Consider the following 20803-nt stretch of genomic DNA (forward strand, 5'->3'; position numbering starts at 1 on the left):
ACTTTAAATAAGGGGAAATGCTGCCTCAAAAAAACACAGCTAGGAATGGCAGGACTGGAAGTGTTCAAGGCCAGTTTCCTGCAAAAGCCCCTCCCCAGGTCACAGAGCAGGTTCCTGGGACTTGCTTAAGTATTTCCAGCCTGACAGATCTAGTGGCAGCAGCAGATTTGAGATTCCTTTCCTGCTACGAGACAGCAGTTCAATCCTATGGCAAATAAATGCAGGCGGCTTAAGCCTGCAGCAGCTGCTGGCCTCCCAGAGAGGCTCTCTCCAGACACCAGCTTCAGGAACTGGCAACACATCTGGTATGCTCTCAAGGGCTAAGCACACATCCTCAGTGTGTTACAGAGCCAGGCCCAGAAGGAAAACTCATTACAAATAACCTTGCCTGGGTGCAAGGGGTTCAGCAGCCCTTCAAGAAGCAGGGACACAAGCAGGATCAGAGTGTACAAACCAGCCCCGCTGTTCTCCAGCCTCCTCCAGCACAGATCCAGCCAGCAGCAGGCACCTACCTGATGCCACTGCACCAAGCTACATGGTGACACTGCCCCTGGGAATGCAAGGTGACACCAGAAGGGTTTGCAGTCAAGGGTCCCTCCCAGGCTCAAAAATCTACACACTGGCAAGGACTACACAGACAGGAGAGGAGGTCCCAGCTCATCAGTACTTGAGCACAGGTACAGCAGGGGACCCCATTAGCAATATTTTTAGCCTGACTGTTAGATGGTTGTTTTGGAAGGGTGGAAATGCAAAAAAAATCCCCAGCCATCTCCCCATGGATCCGCACAGCTGAGTCACTGCTGGAACCTTCCAAATGCTTGGGCACCAGCAGCGCAACAGCTTTGCTTGGCAGCGCCATCCCTTCCTTAGGGAAGAACCTAGAGACAGCCCAGCACCAATGCAGCCTCACCTGCTCTCAGGACACCCTGATGGAGACCCCAGCTGCACCCTCCCAGGCCTCAGCACTGCACATCAGGAACCTCTGGACACAGCAGCACCCTGTCCACATCTTCCCTCTTTCTGTTACAGCACAGCTAGGCCTCCTGGCAGCACTGGCATCTGCTGACTCCTCAGATCCATACAGCTTTCAGACACTCCTCTGCCACCCAGAGAGGACTGTTTCACAGCCTGTCAGAAAACACTCCTGAACTACAAGATCTCCCCTGCTAAGGAGCTCTGCATGACCACTCCAGGGCCCTTATGAAAGAAGGAAAGATGAGGTTCTGCAGACATGAGAGGTTGTAGGCAGGCTGAAGCAGTACATCAGCTGCGCACAGCTATCAGCTCCTCTCACTTCTCGAGCCAGTGTACATCATCCCCACAGCTCTTTGAGCAGGAGTAACAGCAGCCCAGACCAGGGAGCACTCCTAGCCCAGCTGCCACACGCCCAAGAAAGGAGGGGTGGGACTGAAGAGGAGAATGTGGCCTCAGGACCCTGACACCCCCAGCCATATAGCACTAGACCCTCTGCACAGCCTCTAAAGGCCAGAGGCTCCTCTGCAGAAACAGCACAGCTGCATTTGGGCTGGATTTACACCCCAGCCATCCCCCCTGCTTTGTGTACTGAAGAGAATTGCCAGGAGCGAGAAGTGAGGAAACAGGCCTCTCCAGACAGTATTGGGTGCCATCTTCCAGCAGCTGTTAGCACAAGTTGTCACAAACACCCAATAGGAGCAGATCACCTGAGCCCAGGGCACTGCTTGAGGTTAGATCCTTTCTACAGCTCTTCCCAGGCCTCTGCGGCAGGCAGAAGCTCCAGCACAATGCACTGCAGTCAGCGGGGGCACCTGACACCAGATACACCCTCTGCAAACAGGGAGGTCACCAGAGCACCTTCAGATCATCTTCAACTGAATCTTCCTCCCAAAACCACAAGCCCCTTAATTTGTGAAAGTGAACCTCCACCACTACCAGTGTCTACCTGGCCCCACCACCCAACCTGTGAGGTGCAAAGCCTACCACAGGCTTGTGTGAGCACTACTTGCTTGCCTGCCAGAGCACTGCAGAGACATCCGTGCTCTGCCAAGGCAGCCTGGCAGGAAGCTGGCCAAGAGAGCGCTGGAGACTGCTACAGTGGATCAGGTGGGGCTGGGACATCCGCACAGAGCAGCCGCCTCTGTGTGACAGCCCTTGTTCTGCAGCACCACTGTGCACCAAGCTGCGGGTGTCATGGTTGTTAGCAGCAGGAGCATTCCGTATGGATGTTGCCTGCTTTAACTGTACTCTTTACATTAAGGATCCTATAACAGGTTCAGTGCCCCATAGTCTGCCAACAACCATAAGGGGCTCAGTGCACAGCACAAGGCACCTGTTCAGCCCACTGCACACTAGTAACTTCCATTTCTCCCTCCTCCTTCAAGGTTTCACCTAGCAACAAAAGGATGACAGATACTGAGTGTGTGGTATTCCCTGGTTCATTAGGGGAAGCCCACAGGACCACGTGCTGGAGCACAGCAAGGCTTGGTAAAGCTACTGCAGCCTGACTGCAAGCATACCCCAAGTGCCTGTGCTAGGGCCTGCACACCAACTCTTGTGGAAATCAAATACAGAAACTCAAGCGAGCTGTGCTAAGGAAGCTGCCATTTCAATCTCTACTACCCCACAAGTGATTTTTTTTATTTATTTTGTTTTACAATTCATGCAGCAACATTCAGGGCTCTGTCCCAGAAGTACTTCCTATCCAGAGGGCAGCATCCCCTGGACATTAGAGGTGGTTGACAGCACCCCCTTGCCCCCACAAACACCTATATGGGCAAATCACACTGCCCAGCCCACCCCAGAAGCTATCTACATTCCTGTCAGCAACAACTTTACGCCTGGGGCCTCCTGTGTCACCCAAGTCTGTGCAGAGATGCACTACCCTTTCAACAAAGCAGCAGCATGCTGCTATAAAGGGATGAGTTTCTGTAGCAACCAGGCTGAACTTGTACAAACTCTGCCAAAGCACTAGATCTTTCCACGGACTGATACTTGAACGAACACACTACCATTTGTGAAACTGTTTTTTACAGCCCTCAAAGCCTAGGAAATTAACTCTTTCCTGTGTTTTACACCCCCTGCTCTGTCATCAGGCCAGAGAAGCATTAAGTTTGCACATACAGCACTCCTTTCTCCTCCAGTGATTTTACAGAGAAGGCTGGTGCCTCTCAAAGAGTTAACTGAACCCTGCATCACTCCAGGCAAAGCACCCAGCACCCCAAAAACTCCCCATACAATCACAGCTTTAGAACCAAACCAGAGAGGATTGAGGGGGAAGGGCAAATCAGCCAGCAGCATGTGGCTGCAAGCCCACACCCTGCAATCACATAGGTTTGTGCTGGACCAAAAGAGTTAAAACAAGAAGCCATTCCACTGCATCTCCTCCAGCTAGTCACAGACCGCTATTTCTAGTCAAACGTGGGAGTGGAGAAGGATCCCTCCAAGTCTTCCACCCAGCCTGTGAGCTGCCAGTTGAAGTTGTTAGTCAGGTGCCAGCTGCACCTACCACACCCCACAGGCAGAGTTCAGCAGGCAGCGCTGCCGCTGCTGTAGCACGGGAATGAGTGGTGCTGCCTGGACTTTTACAGTTGGGCAGAGGGGTCCCTCTGCAAGCACACCCCCTGCCCCCACCTGCAGAGCTACCTGCCACCAGGGATTTTCTCAGGCTGCTGGAGCAAAGTTCAGCCTCACTCCTACCCAGCATGTTCAGCCTCCTGACACCACATCCCCCACCCACTCCCTCCAAATGCAGGGAGAGGATTTCTGCTCTCTCAGTGAGGTTGTTCCTCCACCAGCATTACAGCACCAAGCAAAAGATAAGCCTGGGCACTTCTTGTCTGCAGTGAACTAGCAGCAGAGCAGAGGGGGCTGTGGCACAGTCAGCCACAGCCTCCCCAACTCAACTACCACATTACACAAGCATTATGGGTTGAGAAGCTCCCATCAGTAACTGCCAGCACCCTGTTACACAAGCAAATCACTCCACATTAGCTTTAAATTGGCCAAAAAAATTAAAGGAATCCAACAACTGTTGCTGTGTGTGTCAGCAGACTCACCGGACTGTGTGCTGGTTTGTGCTGCAGCATCAGAGTCCTGGGTGCTCCAGGGTCTGTCCCACCCTGTCAGGTTGAGGGACTGCAGGCCAAGGCACAGATCGTTGGTGTCTGGGAGGCCATGGGAAGACTCTTGCGTGGACGTGGGGAAAAGCATCCTGCTTGCCACTGCTTCTTCACAGTCCTGGAAGTCTGCTCAGATTGAGAACAAACAGAAGCTTGAGAGTTCAGGGCTGCTTTTTTCTTTTTAAAGAAGGAGTTTTCCGAAGCGTTAAGCCCCGAGCCAGGTCTCGTGCTGCTCTGAAGCCACGGCTTCTGCAACTAGCAGTTGCACCCCAAAAGGGAGGGCTACCATATGTCCAGAAACCAGTCCCCCACCCCCCTCAGCCCCTCCACCTTCCTATCCCGTCTGCATTACTGACTGGGTCAGCATGTGACCAGGCTGCTGATGCTTACTGTGCTGACAGTGACGTCACTCAGCCATGCAAGAGAACTGCATCAGCTCTTACAAAATAAAGGTAAGAAGAAAGGATAAGATTTCCCCCAAAAGACGGCAGGCAGGAGGAGAGAGGTGCAGCTCCAGTAAGTCAAGGGAGGCAGGCAGCACAAAAGCAGGGCTCCACAATACGGCACGGCAGACGACAGGCTTGAGGCAGCAATCCCCCCAGCAACGATGATAGCAGCAGCAGCGACAGAGCAGACAGTTTTAGTGCTACCCAGCTCTCCTGTCCCCGCCTCCCTCCACCCACAAAACCCAAAAAACACTTTAGTCCTGGACAGACTCCAGCTGCTGGCTCCAGTTCAGAGCCCAATGCAAAGCTTCACAATTCTGCTAGCATAATCTATTTGGTTCAACTTGGCCACCGTGCCTCACTGACTCTGCATTGTTTACCACTGAGTAACAAGGATAACCTTCAAACCCCCCCCACTACCCAGAGAGAAGCCCATTATCCCAGGTCCAGCCTAAGCAGGCACACCATGCTGGTGCAGGAAGAGGAGGACTGGCTGGAGCACAGGACCCATTTCACATCAGGAATTTTTCATGGCCTGTTTACCTTCCGCCTGCCTGGTCCCCCTGCTTCCCAGCCCTCCCCTCCCCTGCAGGGTGTTCACAAGCTTACAGTACTTGAGACACCAGATTCTCACCTCTGTTTAAGCCTGTGCCAACAGCCTAAGGAAACACAGCAGGTTCATAGTCTAAGAATTCCAGTTTAATGTGGGGATCTGGGGGCTGTTGAAACCACAAGATGCTCAGCTGTGTTACCCAAAATCTGAGTCAGAGGGCATTTATAAGCCAGATACCAAGCAGCAGCAGCTGTCTCCTCCTCCTCCCCCTGCCCCCACACCCTCCCACTGTGCCATCAGATGTACACCTCACACACACCACTCCCGGCTCCTCAGCCAGGCACTGCAGTGACTCCAGCCTGTCACGTTATCCCTCATGTGCAGTCCCAGCCACCCCAGACAGCCTGACAGTGTTCCTGGCCTCCTTTTCCACATCCTGTGCCACTTCGTTGCCCATGACCTAGCAAAGTCCAGGCAATGGCTGGTGGCACCCTACATGAGAAACAGGCTGCTGCAGCCACCAGAAGCAGGACGCCACACCTTTGCCCCATGGTGATCTGGGAAGCACCAACATTCCCAGATGACAGCAAGGGGGCTGAAGCACTGCAGTCAAGATGAGAGCAGCTAGAGCTATACCTGCTGGCAGCATGCTGCCTTCACCCCTCCCAGCTGCAGCCTCCTCCACAGCACTTCATCAGAATAGCATCCACCAGGGTTGGGTGTTTTTACTAGTACTACTAGGGGAGTAGGAAGAAAAAGCTGTAGTACCAATTCAGTCACATTACTATCAAGCACCTGTAACATCATCAAATATTCCTCCAAAAGCATCATGCTGCATCTTCAGCACAGAATTTCACTGCATTAATTCTTCCAGCATAGTTTTCAGATTGCTTGTTTTGGACAGGCCCTAAAAACACTTATAATGCAGCTGTAGGGAGGAGAGGATAAAGGCATATTGCTCAGACTACTCAGTTCCCACAGCAACCATGACTTGCCCATATGCATATGTAACATTTCTGTGTTTATGAAAATGCAGAAGTGCCACACTCTAGCCCAGACCCCTGGCAGTAGGAGGCTACCTTCCCTTTGGGGACCAGGATCTTGCTAGGCGTTATGCCGTCTTCAAGATTAATTCCCTCCAAGTTTCATCTTCTAGGGAGCATGGACACAAACAGAACATTGACAGACAGCAGAACTTGAATCCCACCTGGATCCAAGATCTTGGATGAAACCCACCACTGAAGAAACAAGGAAAATAGTGAACAGATTTATCAGTTACAGGAAGCACTCACTTCACAGCATCCAGCCACATTTTGCCCAGTTATGTGCATTTTTCAGGAAATAAGCTGTTTTGCTTAATTGATCCCAATCAGATTCAAGTTCAAGAGATCTATGTTTCCCTCTGATGACTTCAATCTGTATTAAAGACAAGCTCCTGCAATTCAGTTACAACTACTGAAGCACAGAGTAGTATTTGCTTAGATAACCAGCATTTTTTAATTAGGCCTTTTCCCACCTGAAGCAAACAGCCAGCACAAGCCTGCTTCCCCCTTTAACACTCCCAGCCACACTGAAAGACAGGTAATGGTCATCAAGGAAAAACAGCAGCTTAACTAGAATTTAAACAGATTTCTGGAATAGTTTTTTTAAAATTCCAAGTCTGGAAATTTGTTACAAAGCAATCAACTGTTGAAGGCAGACAAAAATAATAGGCTACTAGGGCAGGAAGAATTAATTTCCTACAAAAATTCAGTCTACAGAGTCATAACCTCAAGTTATGAATAAGTAAATGTCTACAAAATATTAAACAATTTCACTTTGCAACCTGACACAGTCCAGCCCAAATACTTCGTCACAGACTTTTCCAAGCCCCAAGAACCAGCATGAGTCTTTCCAACCTGGATTTTTCCCTGGAGCTGCCACTGGAAGCCAACCATCCTGGCAGAGGGAGCCACACTGTGCTGGGCTTGTGCCCGAGTGTTTAAGAGAGACTGAGCTCCCACCCCCTGAGCCGGTAAGGTTTGATTTCAACAGCATCATGAGAAGAAAGCCCACAGTGAAACATTCCTGTCCCCGTCTCAGAGCAGGCAGCTCTCCTGGATGACATCCTCCTGTCTATTCAGGAGATCCCTGGAGCCAGGACACAGCACAGGCTGGACAACTTTCCATACTGCTTGGGCAAAAAAGCTGCGTTTTTCTGCCTTCAAGTGTTAGCACTGCATTTAAGACATTTCAAAGGCTTCTTAAAGACAAGCATCTCCACACAGTTCAGTTCTTAACCTGCAGTTAAACCCTACCAGCCCAGACAGCTTACACAAGCTACAGCCCCAGCCACTTGTCCCCACCCCAGCACTCCATCCCCACTTACACCAGTTTAGGCAGATTAGTTTCCACACAGGAAGCTGGGCTGGGGAGCTGATCTGGTTAAAACCAAGCCACAGGGAGTTAGTTTTAAGCCTGGCTCATTCCCCTGATCTGGTATGCAGTGTGGCTGCATCAACCAGGCATTTGAAACAGGAAAATATTTAGAAAATTACAGCCTCAGCCTGCACAGAAGGGACAAGCAGGGACTGGCACCAGGAGCTGTGATCCACAGGCAGTTTGTGGCAGGTGGGTTAAGGTAGCATGGGGAGAACAGAGTGTGATCCAGTCCCCATCCCATGGCACCAGCATCTGTGCCATCAGTCTTGAAAGTTGATGCTTCAATCAAGCTCAGAGACATTCAGATATTTGAGCCCTCCAGACCTAGGCCATTTGCAAAGCCAGCTAAAAATCCAGCAAATGGGTTTTATCTTAACTGGAAAAATACAGAGAAAGAAGGAAACAGAATGGTCAAGCAAACATGAACAAAGTAAGCTAGATCCCACTCCCACCACCTCCACAGCCATGAAGAGGTCTCCCTTTGCTCCCACATGCTAATTTCTAGCAGAGCCCAAATACAGAGGAAACCCCTCCAAGAAAGAGGCCCCTGAGTGTACAGAGCAGGGGAAAAATAAGCACAACAGCTGTAAACTCTGTTCAATGACAAAACCAGACTCACCTCTGTGTGCAGCTATGTTGTGAACTAGAGCTCTGACCAAGGCTGAACTTCCAAATGAAACGCAGAGAAGAGGCAAGGCCAGCATTCCTGCAGCCTTCACACCACAAACAGGAAGGCAGCTCACAGCAGAAACAGTTTTGCCTTTCACACCCCTTTACACCTCCAGTTGTAAAGGCTGGGAAGCACATCCCTGAAAATTAAGCTTCTCAAGTACATTTTGCACACTAAAGCAGCACATCTCAACTGAAAGCTTTTAGAGGATGAGCCAATTGTATCCCAAAAGTACAGTGGGGATCATCAGGGTCTTAGCAAAGCTTGTTGAGCATAAACCTGCTAGTTACAAGAAGTTTTGATACACAACTAAGCATCTTCCCTGTAATCTGAAAGATTCCTCAAGTAGAAACACTTGCTGCTGCACAACCCATTTCACAGCCAGATGAAGAAGTCTGCCCTATTCCCATTACCACAGACACTGGAACAGCTGGCAAACAACTACTTAAACTAAGGAAGAGGGCACTGTGACCAGCCTTGCTGCTCTGTCTACCTCTTCCAAAAGAGAGACTGCCACGGGATTATAGCACCAAAACTTGAATGACAGAGCACGTTTTGTCAGGAAACTTGATGGATCTTCAGCTACACCATCCAATTTGTGACCACCACAGAGTGCAACAGCTCAAGGCCAAGTCCCTGCTGTCTGCAGAACACCACAATCTGCCTCCATTTGCAGATCTGATGAAAAAACAAACATTTACTAGAGCTACTTTCCAGTACAGAAAAGCATTGTACCAATGTAGGAAAACACCTATTAATGTGACACTTAAAATAAAAAGGCCAAAACCAAAGGCAGTAGCCATGCACCTCTTCTGGGGCACAGGTATTCAATTTCACCACTCTGCAAGTGCATTCCTGGCATACAGCATTTATTTGGGGCAAGCAGAATTGTTCCCAGCTGCCAGCTCCAGGTGAACTCCTGCTAACAGAGCAGAGCTCTGCTCTGCCTCAGGAACCCCATTAACCCCATGCACTCCAGGCAAGCAGTGCTACATTTTGAGTCTCTGTTTTATAACATTTTGTCCCCTCATGCAAGGCCACACACATTAGGTCAGCTGCATCTAGCACTGTCTGGCTTATTTCCTCATGGCTGCAGGGCACAGGAATTTACATTATACTAGAGGGGACTTTTTGGGTGGCTAAACAAGTGATAGGTCATTGACTGCAGCTGAGAGCAAACAGTAAGCCAATTTAGACATCAGCTAGTCTGGTTTTGCATTTGTCCTTCAATTTTCCTTAAATAGAGCAGCCACTGAGAATCATTAGGACCTGATGGGCCACAACTAACAGCCTTCACAGTGAACTTGGCACCTTAAGCCACTCCCATCCACAGGAAGTCGCTTAAGCATCTCCCATTTCTTCACACAATGGACTGTCAACTTAGAGCAAAATAATGGCTGCTTTATCTCAGTTAAGTGAGCAGAGCTTAATGAAAGGAAAGATCAGTGCTGCTGGGACATTTAGGGTACCTACAATCCTTGCAAACCATTTGTTTTAAGCCAGCATTGCCTTCAGTTGAAGCCAGTCAGTTTAGCCAGGTGAGTAAATGGGCATGCAAGAACCAAAGCAGGAGCTTTACTCACTGTTCTACTTAGAAATCATGCCTACAGAACAGGATGATGATTTCAAAAGCCAGTTTAGGGTTGGGTTATTTTTTTAAAATCTGATACCAGCAACTTCCCCACAGCAAGGCCCAGCTTTAAAGCCTGACAAAAACTACCTGCTCCCTCAAGTAATTGACTTTGCTCAGTCTCATTCAGACCCATGATGAACATGTGGATCAGCTTTAAACCTGGGAGAAGAGAACAATGTTCTCTGTGAAGCAGTTTCTCAAGGACAGGCTGCACTCCATCACTGGCAGGAGCTGAGCTGGTGGTAGATGTTGACTCCTGCCTCTATCAAGGCCACATTCTCTCTCCCACCTCCAACATGACACTAAAAAACCACTAATGGTTCATGTCTGCACTACACACAACCTTGCTGAGGCAGTTATGCCTTTTTTCAGAGAAGGCTGAACCTGCTTCAAAGGCAGGTGTTTTGAAGCACCATGCGATCCTGTCCCAGAAGCTATGAGACAGGTTCTACAATTACAGCTTTCACCACACTGCTGCACTGTACCCTTTGGTTTGGGCTAGCAACCTAAGCCTAGTGCTTGGGGAACTCCTGGAGCCAGCACCCATGAACCACTGCGGCAGTGGTCAGGCTGGGCCTGACAACTCAGATCGTTTTGACAAGGCAACTAACTTCACCAAGGATTATCATTAACTGCAAACTGATCTTTACAGATATTTAACATTAGGTATGGCAAGCTAAATCTGCAGTGGCAGTCCCTTCTGCCACACAGCTCTGGATAGCTCTCCAACTGTGTTGATCCAGGACTGCTGAATAAGCTCGTTCTCTCACATTGCTCAGACTGCTGCTGTACTGATCTCATCAGCATCATCTTGCTGTGCACCTCATCATACCAAGTAAGGTGTCTTCACACGTGTTTCCCCAATAGCATTAGTGAAAGGTCATGAACTTCTGCCATCCCTTCCCTACCACATGTAATCCTCTTAATGCTGAAAGGGGCTTCTTAAACACAAGTCCAATCCAGGATAAATTTAGTTTGACCTGAGGAAGACAATGAAAAAGCTGGAAGGACCATGAATTGATTGAAGTACAATTATTTCCACAAGCTCTCCCACCAAAAGAGTTTAAGTTGTAAAAAGACAGACCTTTCACCTGTTATAGCTACTACATTAAGGATGGGTCTCCAGGCTCATTGAGATTGCCCAAGCCATCAAGTTTCATGATAATATAGCCTAACTGCAATACACAAATTGTTCCTGCACTGAGTTAAAGCACCACAGACTCACAAAATTGTTCAGAAGTGATTTACCTCAGAGCAGTGACAAGACCACGTGAGATCAAGGGTCTTTGCTCCATTGGTCACCTACCCAGAAGCCAGGCTGATTGAAGGCAAGACACTGGTCCTGCAAAGTCTCATCTTTTTCACTCAAAAGCATGGTAAACTGCTTCAACAGCCTGCTTTGGGATAAACCATCTGCCCAGTACAGGGGGCAGTCAGCTGCATTATATTCAGATGCTCAGCCTGACAGCCACCAGGCAGGAATTTCTGCAGAAGTCTGCCACAACCTAGGCCAGGGTCCAAGCACCGAAGCACCTCCCCATTTGCATATCACAGCTGTCCTAGGATTCACAACCTTGCTGACAGTGCCAGCTTCTTCATGGAGAAAATGCTCATTAGCAATACATTAAGTAGAAGCAGCTCATGCACTTTTCTGATCCAGAGACAGAAGAAAGCTTGCAGGACTGCTGCATTCAGGCCCTCATTACCTGCTGAGAGGTCCTAACTGATGCTAACAAAACAAGGCTGGGACTCCAAGTAGACTAGTAACTCCAAACTGCTGATGCACTGGCACATGCTGACTCATTCACATATTTATGTCTGATAACTGCTGGCCTGGCCAGGGTAGCTCAGGTTGTACACTATCAGTCTCTTGTATAGCCCAGAGGCACCTTCTGAAAGATCACACGTTGCCATTAGCCTAAATGGTGAGGGCACCCAAGGCAGCCACTTCCTAGCCCTGGCTCAGCATTGCTTAGCATCCTTTGGGAAGCAAGCAAGCCTCTTCCTCATGCCATCACAAGCATCTGTACCATTGCACAAGAGATCTAATACAAGCCTCGTGTCAGGTTAACTAAAGCTGAGCAGGGTCCCCATGCTGTACAAGTGGCTATGCAAGCAGCCAGCACTCACATGTGAGGCTGGCCTCAACTTCTACATCAGGAAGAAGAGCAGCTGCTTAGGATATCCCAAAAAACACAAACTTTGGTTGCCCTGCAGCAGAAATAATGTTTGCCTCCCTTTTTTACATGCAAGTCCCATTGTACTTGTCCTTCAAGAGGTCTTCCATAGAAGTTACTCAATGACAGCCTGAAACACAAACTGTTTAACAACACTTAAGGGAAATTCACCTAGTTTCCAATCAAGTCACCACTTCTCAGTAGTTCCACACCCAGCAAGACCCTCTGCTCCAAATGTTCATTAGAAACATCACAGTAACTGACAGACCAAGCAGAGATTTACATGCAGCAGGTCAGTAAGCAGGTTCTTTTCATTGCCAGGTGAATACCACAGTCCCTCAAAGAAGAGCTTTAGAAATCTGGAAGACAGTACTGCAAATTAAAATTGATGTGCCAGCTCTAAACCCAGAACTAACCCACATCTTCCCAGGATGAATCTGCTCTAGTGGACAGGGATGGCTCCTTTATCAATAATGTTAACTTCAGCAAGTAAGCTGAAACTTAATTAGGGAACACACTCATTTCAAATCATACACAGAACATGAAGGGCTATAGCTAAGATTTCAACAAGGCAGCCAGAAAAAAACCTTTTTCATGAGCTCAATGTAAGGAGATAAAGGAAAATACTTAGGTTTACTCCTCCCTTATGCTTCCAGTGCATCAAGATCAGATACAATACTGACTACTACCGTGCCAAGGGACAAAAAAAGTCTGAACAGCTCAGTACAACAGCAAATCTCTAAAAATGCACCACTAACCACGCCACTGACCTGAATTAGTTAATATTCACTATGCAACTGCTCAGGAGTAGCCAGCATATCCTCCAATACCGTTTTACTACGCACATTTCAAGCGATGCTACAGCTATAGATCCATACCTCGAAGCAAACGATTCACTTCCTCTGGCAATTCTGCAATGCCAGCACAGGATCACGTGGCCAGATCAGCCCCTCGTCCACAGTGCTAAACCCTTCAAATACCCGGGAGATTAAGCTGCACTGTAAGTCATCTAGTAGCAGTCATTTTGCTAGTCCAGAACAAAGTTGCACAGTATAAGCATCAAACAGCCCCACAGGATGCCCAGACATCCATTTGATTAAAACTCAAGATTAACCACTAGCAGAAGACAACCCTGTTTCCAAGGGACTGCAGAGAAAGCTTCACCTACAGCAGGCTGCAAGGTCACCATCTGGTGAGGTTTTTCCCTTCCCACTTTGTTTTGGGACAAGTCCAGAGGGTCATTTTCCAATAATGGCCAAAGTGTTTATTGACCCTATAATTCAGAGGCTGGAGGAGCAACAGCAATTCAAGTGTCCAAATCCTTGGCACAAATACCACTGCATAGGAGTACACTGGCAAGAGGAACATCAGGCAGGTATATTTACTGGCAGATATTGCCTACTGTAAAGGGACAAAAGCATGTCCTTCACTGGCATAAAAATAAGACTGGACCCAACACTCTTTACTTTGGCACAGAGCCTTCTGTTTTGAGGCACATCAAGTGCAAGACAGCAGACTATGCCCACTCCCCTCAGCCTGTGGGAAGCAAGAACTTGCAGCACTGATTTCATAATACCAAGCTTGCTTTGCAAGAAAGTCTTCACCTACATGTACTGCTTTGCTGTGCTCTGACATACACAATTAACTGACCTGTAGCAAACACAGTTATTCAAAATTCTTTTACATTTTCAACACACGCAGCAAGTCAGACATACTAACCATCAACAGATTGATCCTGCATCCAGCAGAGGCAGGCTAGAGGAGCCTGCTGGAACTATCTACACCAGAAGCTGGCAGGTCAGGCAGCAAGAGCTCACATCTTGCCCACACAGCGACCCACAGCATCACAAGGAGCTTAAGCAAGCCTTCCCCAGAACCTCCACACTGCCAGGGAATATCTGGATTATCCATTTCAGGCACAGAAACAAAGCCTCCAGTACCAGAAGAACACAAACCCTGACTCCAAGCACCTCTACGATCACACGCACACTACCACACCACTGAGGACTATACCACCACATGTTCGTCAGGTCCCACCAAGCAACTCCTGCCTTCCATCAGCCCCAGACCCGCAAAAGCTCACCTTTAACCCAGCCAAACATGTTACCTGGCAGGACATCACGTTTGCTCTTTGTGACAGGCGTGGTACAGACTCCACTGAAATCCAAAGAGTTGTCCAACATTGCATTTATTCGGCGGAATATATCTGCATTGCTGCAAGTGGAAAGTGCAGGGGCATCCAGGCTATCCCTGCAGTCTTTTACACTCCTCCCAGTATCTTCTTTCTGGTAAAAAAGAAGTATTCATGTTAAACAGACTAGTACTCACCACTCTGCTTTCAACACATTGTTGAAAGTCTGGATTGCCTCCAATACTCAGATTAGCTTTAGCTCCAGGTCTTAGCAACACTCAAGTACAATTCTTGGCATTAAAGAAACAGTTAAGCAAACGGGTCAGCAATTTGTCAGCACAGCACATCAGACCAGAACTGCCCCAGTCACAAACAGGTACTGGTGCACCACAGCTAGTATGAACCTTAGACTAATAGCCACATCACCCAATCTAGTTTGGTTGCCAGCACAAGCTCCCCTACTGCTTTTCTCCACATCACAACACTGAAGTAGATATCTGATTAACAGAGGCATGCACCTTCCCCCCAGAATCAGCCTCCTGACACTGAGGAACAAGGAGGATGCTCATGGTCAAGGCAGCCACCACAAGAAACTCCTGTGCACAACAGCAGAGAGCAAGGCTCACTTTACCACCTATGTTTGGGAGCTCTGAACATCATCTTGGAATGGCTCAAGTCAGCAGCCACACAATTGCTTCAGAAAACAGGCTTGCAGAAAAAGCATGGCTTCCCAGCTAATCAAACATAGCCCTGCATCCTGAGGTGTCCCTTGGAAAGGCAGAGAAGCAAATCCCAATCTTCCCTTTAGGTAGCAGTTCCTAACCACAAAGGCAGGTTACTCCAAGCCCTCTGCTTTAGTACAACCCTCCACAAGCACTGATCTACTAGAGTCAAGGTTTTGAGACCACCCTAAATAACCAGAGCTTCTGTAAAGCTTCCTCTGTATGAAACAAATCAAACCCCTCCTGCTTCCTGGTGCTGGTCCAGAGAACCAGCAAAACAGTTGCTTCCCCCAACCCTGCTTGCAAGCCACTTTCACATCCAGGCTTGTTTCAACACAGCTGCACAACATTCAAGCCTCTGCCAATCTAGAAGCTGCTCAACTTAATCTCTAACCAGCATTTTTGGACCAAAGGCAGGTCTTCTTGCCATCCAAAAGCCACTGCAGCAGAACTCTGCTCCTGAACATGCTGAACAAATGGTATCACTATCAATTAAGACCCACATTAAAGAGAAGAGCAGGAAGGCACAAGCTTGCCAGTCTTGGCCTCCAGAGCAGAACCCTCACCATTAAACAAATAGAGTTAGAGACAAATTCAAAGAACTGAATAGCAACAAGGTTGGCACACAAGCCCCTGCTACTCCAAGACACACAGAAGTCTACAGCTCTAAATTGAGCCCTTTGTACTTGTCATGCAGGCATTTAATACATCTACCTTTTGGATGCAATCCTGCAAGAGTTTTGGGCCTGACCTCTCCCATGTTTCTCCTAACGCTTCACCCACTAGCAAGCCTGAAGCACCAAACTGGTTATACTTTCAAATCATCCCTTACTGATCTTTCCCATATGAAAGATGTGGCAGAAGGCAGGTCTAAACTGAATTTCACATGGACATGGGGACTTTAGCTCAGCAAGTATAGGACTTGCATTTCCCCCCCACTAACCCTGTCGTGTTGAGCAGTTTTATTGCCATAACATCTGATCCAACAGTTTTCTCCACAAAGAGCTTCCCCCCCACCATGTCGCTAAAAAAAAAAAATAATCCACTGTCCTGGAAGCAGCAGGAGAAAGCTACTGAACTGTCAACTCACACAATGCCTTCAGGCAGAACCTGAACAATTGATTCAGGATTTCAGCCCGTTTAAGGCTATTAACATCTATTGAAAGGCTCAGCTGACCCACAGATAAGGTCCTGGGACAAACCAGGAGCATTTACAAGCCAAGTGTAAAAACAGGTAGGGCTGAAAACAAGCTTCAGGCAAGAGGAAACAGGCAGTGAAAGCTTTAAGTCATCTTTATAAAAAGCAGCTGAGGAGTACAGAAGCTCAATTTAAGAAAATATTGCCGGTCATCTTTAATAAGTGCCATATCAGGCTGCTTTGGCACAAGTGTGAAACTCCATATTCTACTCCCGTTACTGCTAAAGAACCACTTACAGCAGGAGGAGGCAAAGCTTTTCCCTAGAAGTTTGTGCTAGCAAGACAAAAATAAACGCAAGCAGCAAATGCCTGACCCGTTCCTGTTCATTTAGCATTTGATGCTTCCCACAACTGGCAGCACCAGTTCTGCTACAAACAAGAATAGAAAACAGTAAGAGTACAGCGACAAAGCATTTTCACAAAAATGTCTTCTGTTTACAGAGCATTTAACCTTAAGACTGTTAAGGATAGCCCAAAAATACTGCAAGCATCCTGGACACAGGAGCTGGCATCCAATCCCTTTCAGGGAGTGGGTCATATCTCTGTACCTTCCCTGGTAAAGCTCGCCCTCCTCCCTGGACCCCTAAGAAAGATATTCCTTTGAGAAGAGCTCTGCAGGTCTTCAAAGCATGCAGGGCCCAAACGATTCAGCAGCCTGGACAGTCCAGTGGAAAGTCCGCAAATGTGTAGCTGAGAATACGCCCATATCCTTTAGTCTCAACAGAGTTTATACCAAAGCAAAGGGAAATGTCACACCTGAAGCTGCATTCTCCACAACCAGCTCCACTCTTGCATCCCCAAGCCAAGACAAGCAAAGGAGCACTCTTGAGCCCAGCTAGGATTAGCTTTCGATTCTCCATCTTGAAGGATTTTGCAATAGTTAAACACACACTGCCTTTGCAGGCTTCTCTAGAAGTCCTCCACACAGCAGCAACTATAGCTACAGCCCATGCTCAGAGCTGGTGATCCCCTCTGCTTCCACTGAGGCACCAGTCCAGGAGAAACTGGTGGGTCCTTCTCCTTCCACAGTCCCCAGCAATGACCTAGCACATTGTGTGAAACACTGGGGTGTAACCAGGGACCCAACAACAGCCATTCTCCATCAGTCTTGCCTGCTACAGCACACAATCCCAACCCAGAGGAGAGGACACCATTTTATCAGTGCAGCCACTGGATAAACAAATCTATACAGAAGTGTGATCCAGCAGAAAGGTCAGTTAAAGTCATCAGGAGTCAAACACTGCTTCCTGATGCCTGGTAAGACACCCAGTGTCCGTTTAAGAGCTAAGTCTCTAGGGATGTTCCTAGATCAGAAACAAATGAGGAAGGCAATTCAGTTCCCTGCAGTAGGCACACAGAGCAAACAATTTAGCAGCTTCAGGTTAAATCATTGTGGTACATGTGAAGAGACCCAAAAAGCATTGCACACAGACACAGCAAGGTGAATCTCAGACAGGAATACAGTCTATCTTACCCTGGCTCAGCCAAACTCTTAGCCAAGATCCCATGTCCAAGCATGAGGATGCATTCCCAGGACACTCCCTCAAGGAGGGCACTGTGAGGCTCCAGGCACCTCCAGCACTCAAAACAAAAGACACTGGGAGTGCCACGCTTGACTTGAAATAAAAGGAGCTTCCACTCCCCCAGAGTAACAGAAAGACAAGCAATGAACCTTACCACCATGGTAGATAGCTCTTGTGTACTGTCTCTGCATTGAGAAGCCTGCAGCCAATGCACAGTGACTGGTCAGGTCTCTGGAGTTCCCATGCCATCAGCCCTAAGCAAACCCCACAGCTGCAGCCTGCTGTTTACCTGCAGGAGCTCCCACTCCAGAGACACAAACACAGCCTGCAGCAGCTCAGTCAGTGGAACGACATACACTAGTGCAGCAGCAAACACCACCAAAAGATGTCCAGGGTAAGGGGAAATAAAGGCACCTCTCCACAGCCCTGAGGCAGACACACCTGTAGCAAACCTACAGATAATGAAATCCCAGGGCTAGGCAGAACCCCCAGCATCACAACAGCACTGTCACAGGATTAGGATATCCTAATCCTTAGGGAAGTCATTAAACAGCTCAGCCGTCAGTATGGAAGAGATGTGCATTAGCTCCTGGGGAAACTCTGGAGGGGATGAGGCTCGTCTACCTCAGATAAAATTCAACCCTTGCTTTTTAAGTCTTTTGTAGAAATCCCACTGGGGCAGCACCACACCGACGTCCAAAGGGGTTCTCAGCACTGTAGCTACAGCCAAGAGGGCCTTGAATCCTGAGACAAAATTCAAAGTTTAAGGTGCTGTTAAAATGGTGTCAGTGTCAACATAATCAAACCAAGATGGTTCTATACTCTGATGAAAGGTAGCTCTAAAAGCCCTTTTTTTATAGGTATGTTTTGCTTCCCAAGCTGAAGTCAGCTACAGCAATATGAAGGGCAGTATTACTTTAACTGTTCCTACCAAGCAACAGCACTAACAAAGCAACAAGCTTGCACGCCCCAGCCACCACAAACAGGGTTAGGCTAGGCTGTATCAGCTTTCTCACCATCAGCAAGGCCAAGCTTACCCAGCTCTCCCACAGTTTACTGCGTGGATGGGGTCTTGAACACACCTGTCTGGAATCAAGACTGGAAGGGATTTTAATGGTATTATCTTACAAGGGAAGCACTGCCTTCAGAGCACCACCAATTTTGCCGAGCTGCCTGTTTTTAATTAAGTTTCCCTGTCAATGCACCTACTTTTTGCCATTTGGGGGGAACAAAACATTTTTAAGCTATCACTCAAGCAGCTTTGGAAACAAGCAGTATCACAGCTACCTACTTCAGCACATTACCAACACAGAATAAGGTTTTAGTTGGTTTAGAGAAACTATTCCTGTTAAGATAAACTACAGCAAAGCAAAGGGATCCCGATCAGCAAACACAGCTCCCACCCTTTGCACAGCTCTAGCTAGAGCCCCTTACCAACGCTCCAGCTGCCGGCACACGCAGTTAAGACTACCACAAAAGCAGCCACAACGACCGTTAATTGGTTTTAGCTGGAGGCTAAAAAAAAAAAAAAGAAAAAAGAACTTGGTTTTAAGAGTCTTCTCTTGTCTTTGCCCATACAGCACACTTAGGGACCAAGTCTCTTGGGTCACCAAGAAAAGCCAGCCTTACAACATGGAGCTTGCAGTCGGCTGGTTTAGGACTAAAAAAAGCAGCTCCATTCACTTTGTATGCCAAAGAGACAGTTTAGAAACACTCAGAACTACCACTTGCAAGACCACAAGCTCCCACTTAAGCAAAAACATGCCCCACTATCACAAAGCAGATCTCAGCACCTTCAGCTCAGCTTCACCCCCCCGATAACCTGGGACGCGGGCAAACACAGGCACCACTTTGGGCTGCAACCACTGGGCTTCCTCCAGTACCGGCTCCAGCGCTGGAGACCGCACGAGCCAGGTGATGAGCTCCCCCAGGCGAAACTCGCTTAGAGACCCTCGCCCCCTCGGGGCCTCACTCAGCAGCGGAGCCCGGCCTCGGGGCCGAGGGGGGGGGGTAAGGGGGCGAGCGGAGGCTGAGCCGCCCCCGGCCGGGCTCCACCGCTCCGTTAAGGGAAGGAGGATCCCGCGAGAAGGCGCCATCCCCGCTGGACGGCCGGGCACGGCGGAAGGGCGGGAAATCACCTCAGCACCGCTCCCCCTCCCCCGACCGCTGCCAACGTGTGAAACCACGTGACAGGGCGGCCTCAAAGGGGCCGCGCGCGCCGCCTCTCCCCTCCCCTCCCTCCGCCTTCGGCTCCGTGAGGCGCCGGGCCGGCCGGCACGTGTCCCGCCTGCTGCCCCCTCACCGGCGGGAAGGCCATGGGCGGCGCTGCGGGCAGGCGGGTCCCGGAGCGGAGGGAAGCGACAGCAGCGGGTGGCCCTGCCTGCCCCGCCGGCTTTTCTGGGCCGCCGCCCCGCCGGGGTGTGAGGGGGGCAGCTGAGGGGAGGGGCCGCGGCGCATGCGCACGGCGCCCGCCCGCCGCGTGGCACACCCCCGCATTACTCCTCCCCTATCCCGGCATGCCCCGCGCGGGGCGGGGGCCGCGCGCTGCTTCCCGCGCAGGGGCGGTGCTCGGTCTCTCCTGACGACGCCCGGCGGCGGGCGGACGCCCCCCCGGGCCGCTTCAGCGCGGGCATTGATCCACACACAGGCTTGGCGCCGCCCGCCCCCCCCGTGAGGGGAATGGGACCCCCCCCAGGGGCAATGGGGTGGTGGCAGCGTGGCCGGCTCCCAGCTTCAGCCTCAACTGGGAGCAAGGCAGCGGTCAGCGCTGTGGCTCCAGCCCCAGTGCTTGTGGCAGTGGACTTTTCCCAGGGGGAACAAACGCTTGACACCCAGCGGGTGGTTGTGGTGATGCTGCTTTGGAGAGTGTTTCCTCACCCATCGAAAAATCAAAGGAGGTTTTATCCCTGGAAAAAGCAGCCCCTCACCCTTTTTGCAGCAGCAGAAGGGGTTGGAGTCACGGCAATTTGGGGTTCAGACCTTCCTACATGTCCCTTGCTCATCCTCTTCCTCCAGTGCCAGGTGTGCCTCCCCACTGTGCTGCAGTTTTGGAACAGAAGAGCTGGGTCTCTGGCTTTCTTAAATTCCACCCAACCCGTGCTGGGAGGAGAGATCTTGATTAAGAGTCAAATTTCCTTCCCCCTCACCCCTCCACCCCTGGAGATGAAAAGCTTCCCAGAGCTGTCCCCAGATATCCCTCCAGTGACACTGCAGAATAGACTCAGCCCTGACT

At 49.4% G+C, this 20803-nt stretch overlaps 1 protein-coding gene across 5 annotated transcripts in view; it reads right to left on the minus strand.

Annotated features, from left to right (window-relative positions):
* CPEB1 (cytoplasmic polyadenylation element binding protein 1) overlaps positions 1 to 19983 on the minus strand; it is a 42409-nt gene extending 22426 nt beyond the window's left edge. For 2 of the 5 annotated variants that reach the window (XM_055717202.1, XM_055717201.1), the window contains exons 1-3: positions 19874 to 19983; positions 14105 to 14282; positions 4035 to 4223 (exon numbers count right to left, since the gene is read on the minus strand). In XM_055717202.1, coding sequence (XP_055573177.1) covers positions 4035 to 4223; positions 14105 to 14282; positions 19874 to 19888 — 382 coding nt within the window. In that variant the 5' untranslated portion in view covers positions 19889 to 19983. The other 3 variants (XM_027802852.2, XM_027802853.2, XM_027802854.2) reach the window with 3 other exon arrangements.
* Between the last annotated feature and the right edge of the window lie 820 nt (positions 19984 to 20803).

The sequence above is a fragment of the Falco cherrug genome, chromosome 7 (assembly GCF_023634085.1).
Source record: "Falco cherrug isolate bFalChe1 chromosome 7, bFalChe1.pri, whole genome shotgun sequence".
NCBI classification, from domain to species: domain Eukaryota; kingdom Metazoa; phylum Chordata; class Aves; order Falconiformes; family Falconidae; genus Falco; species Falco cherrug.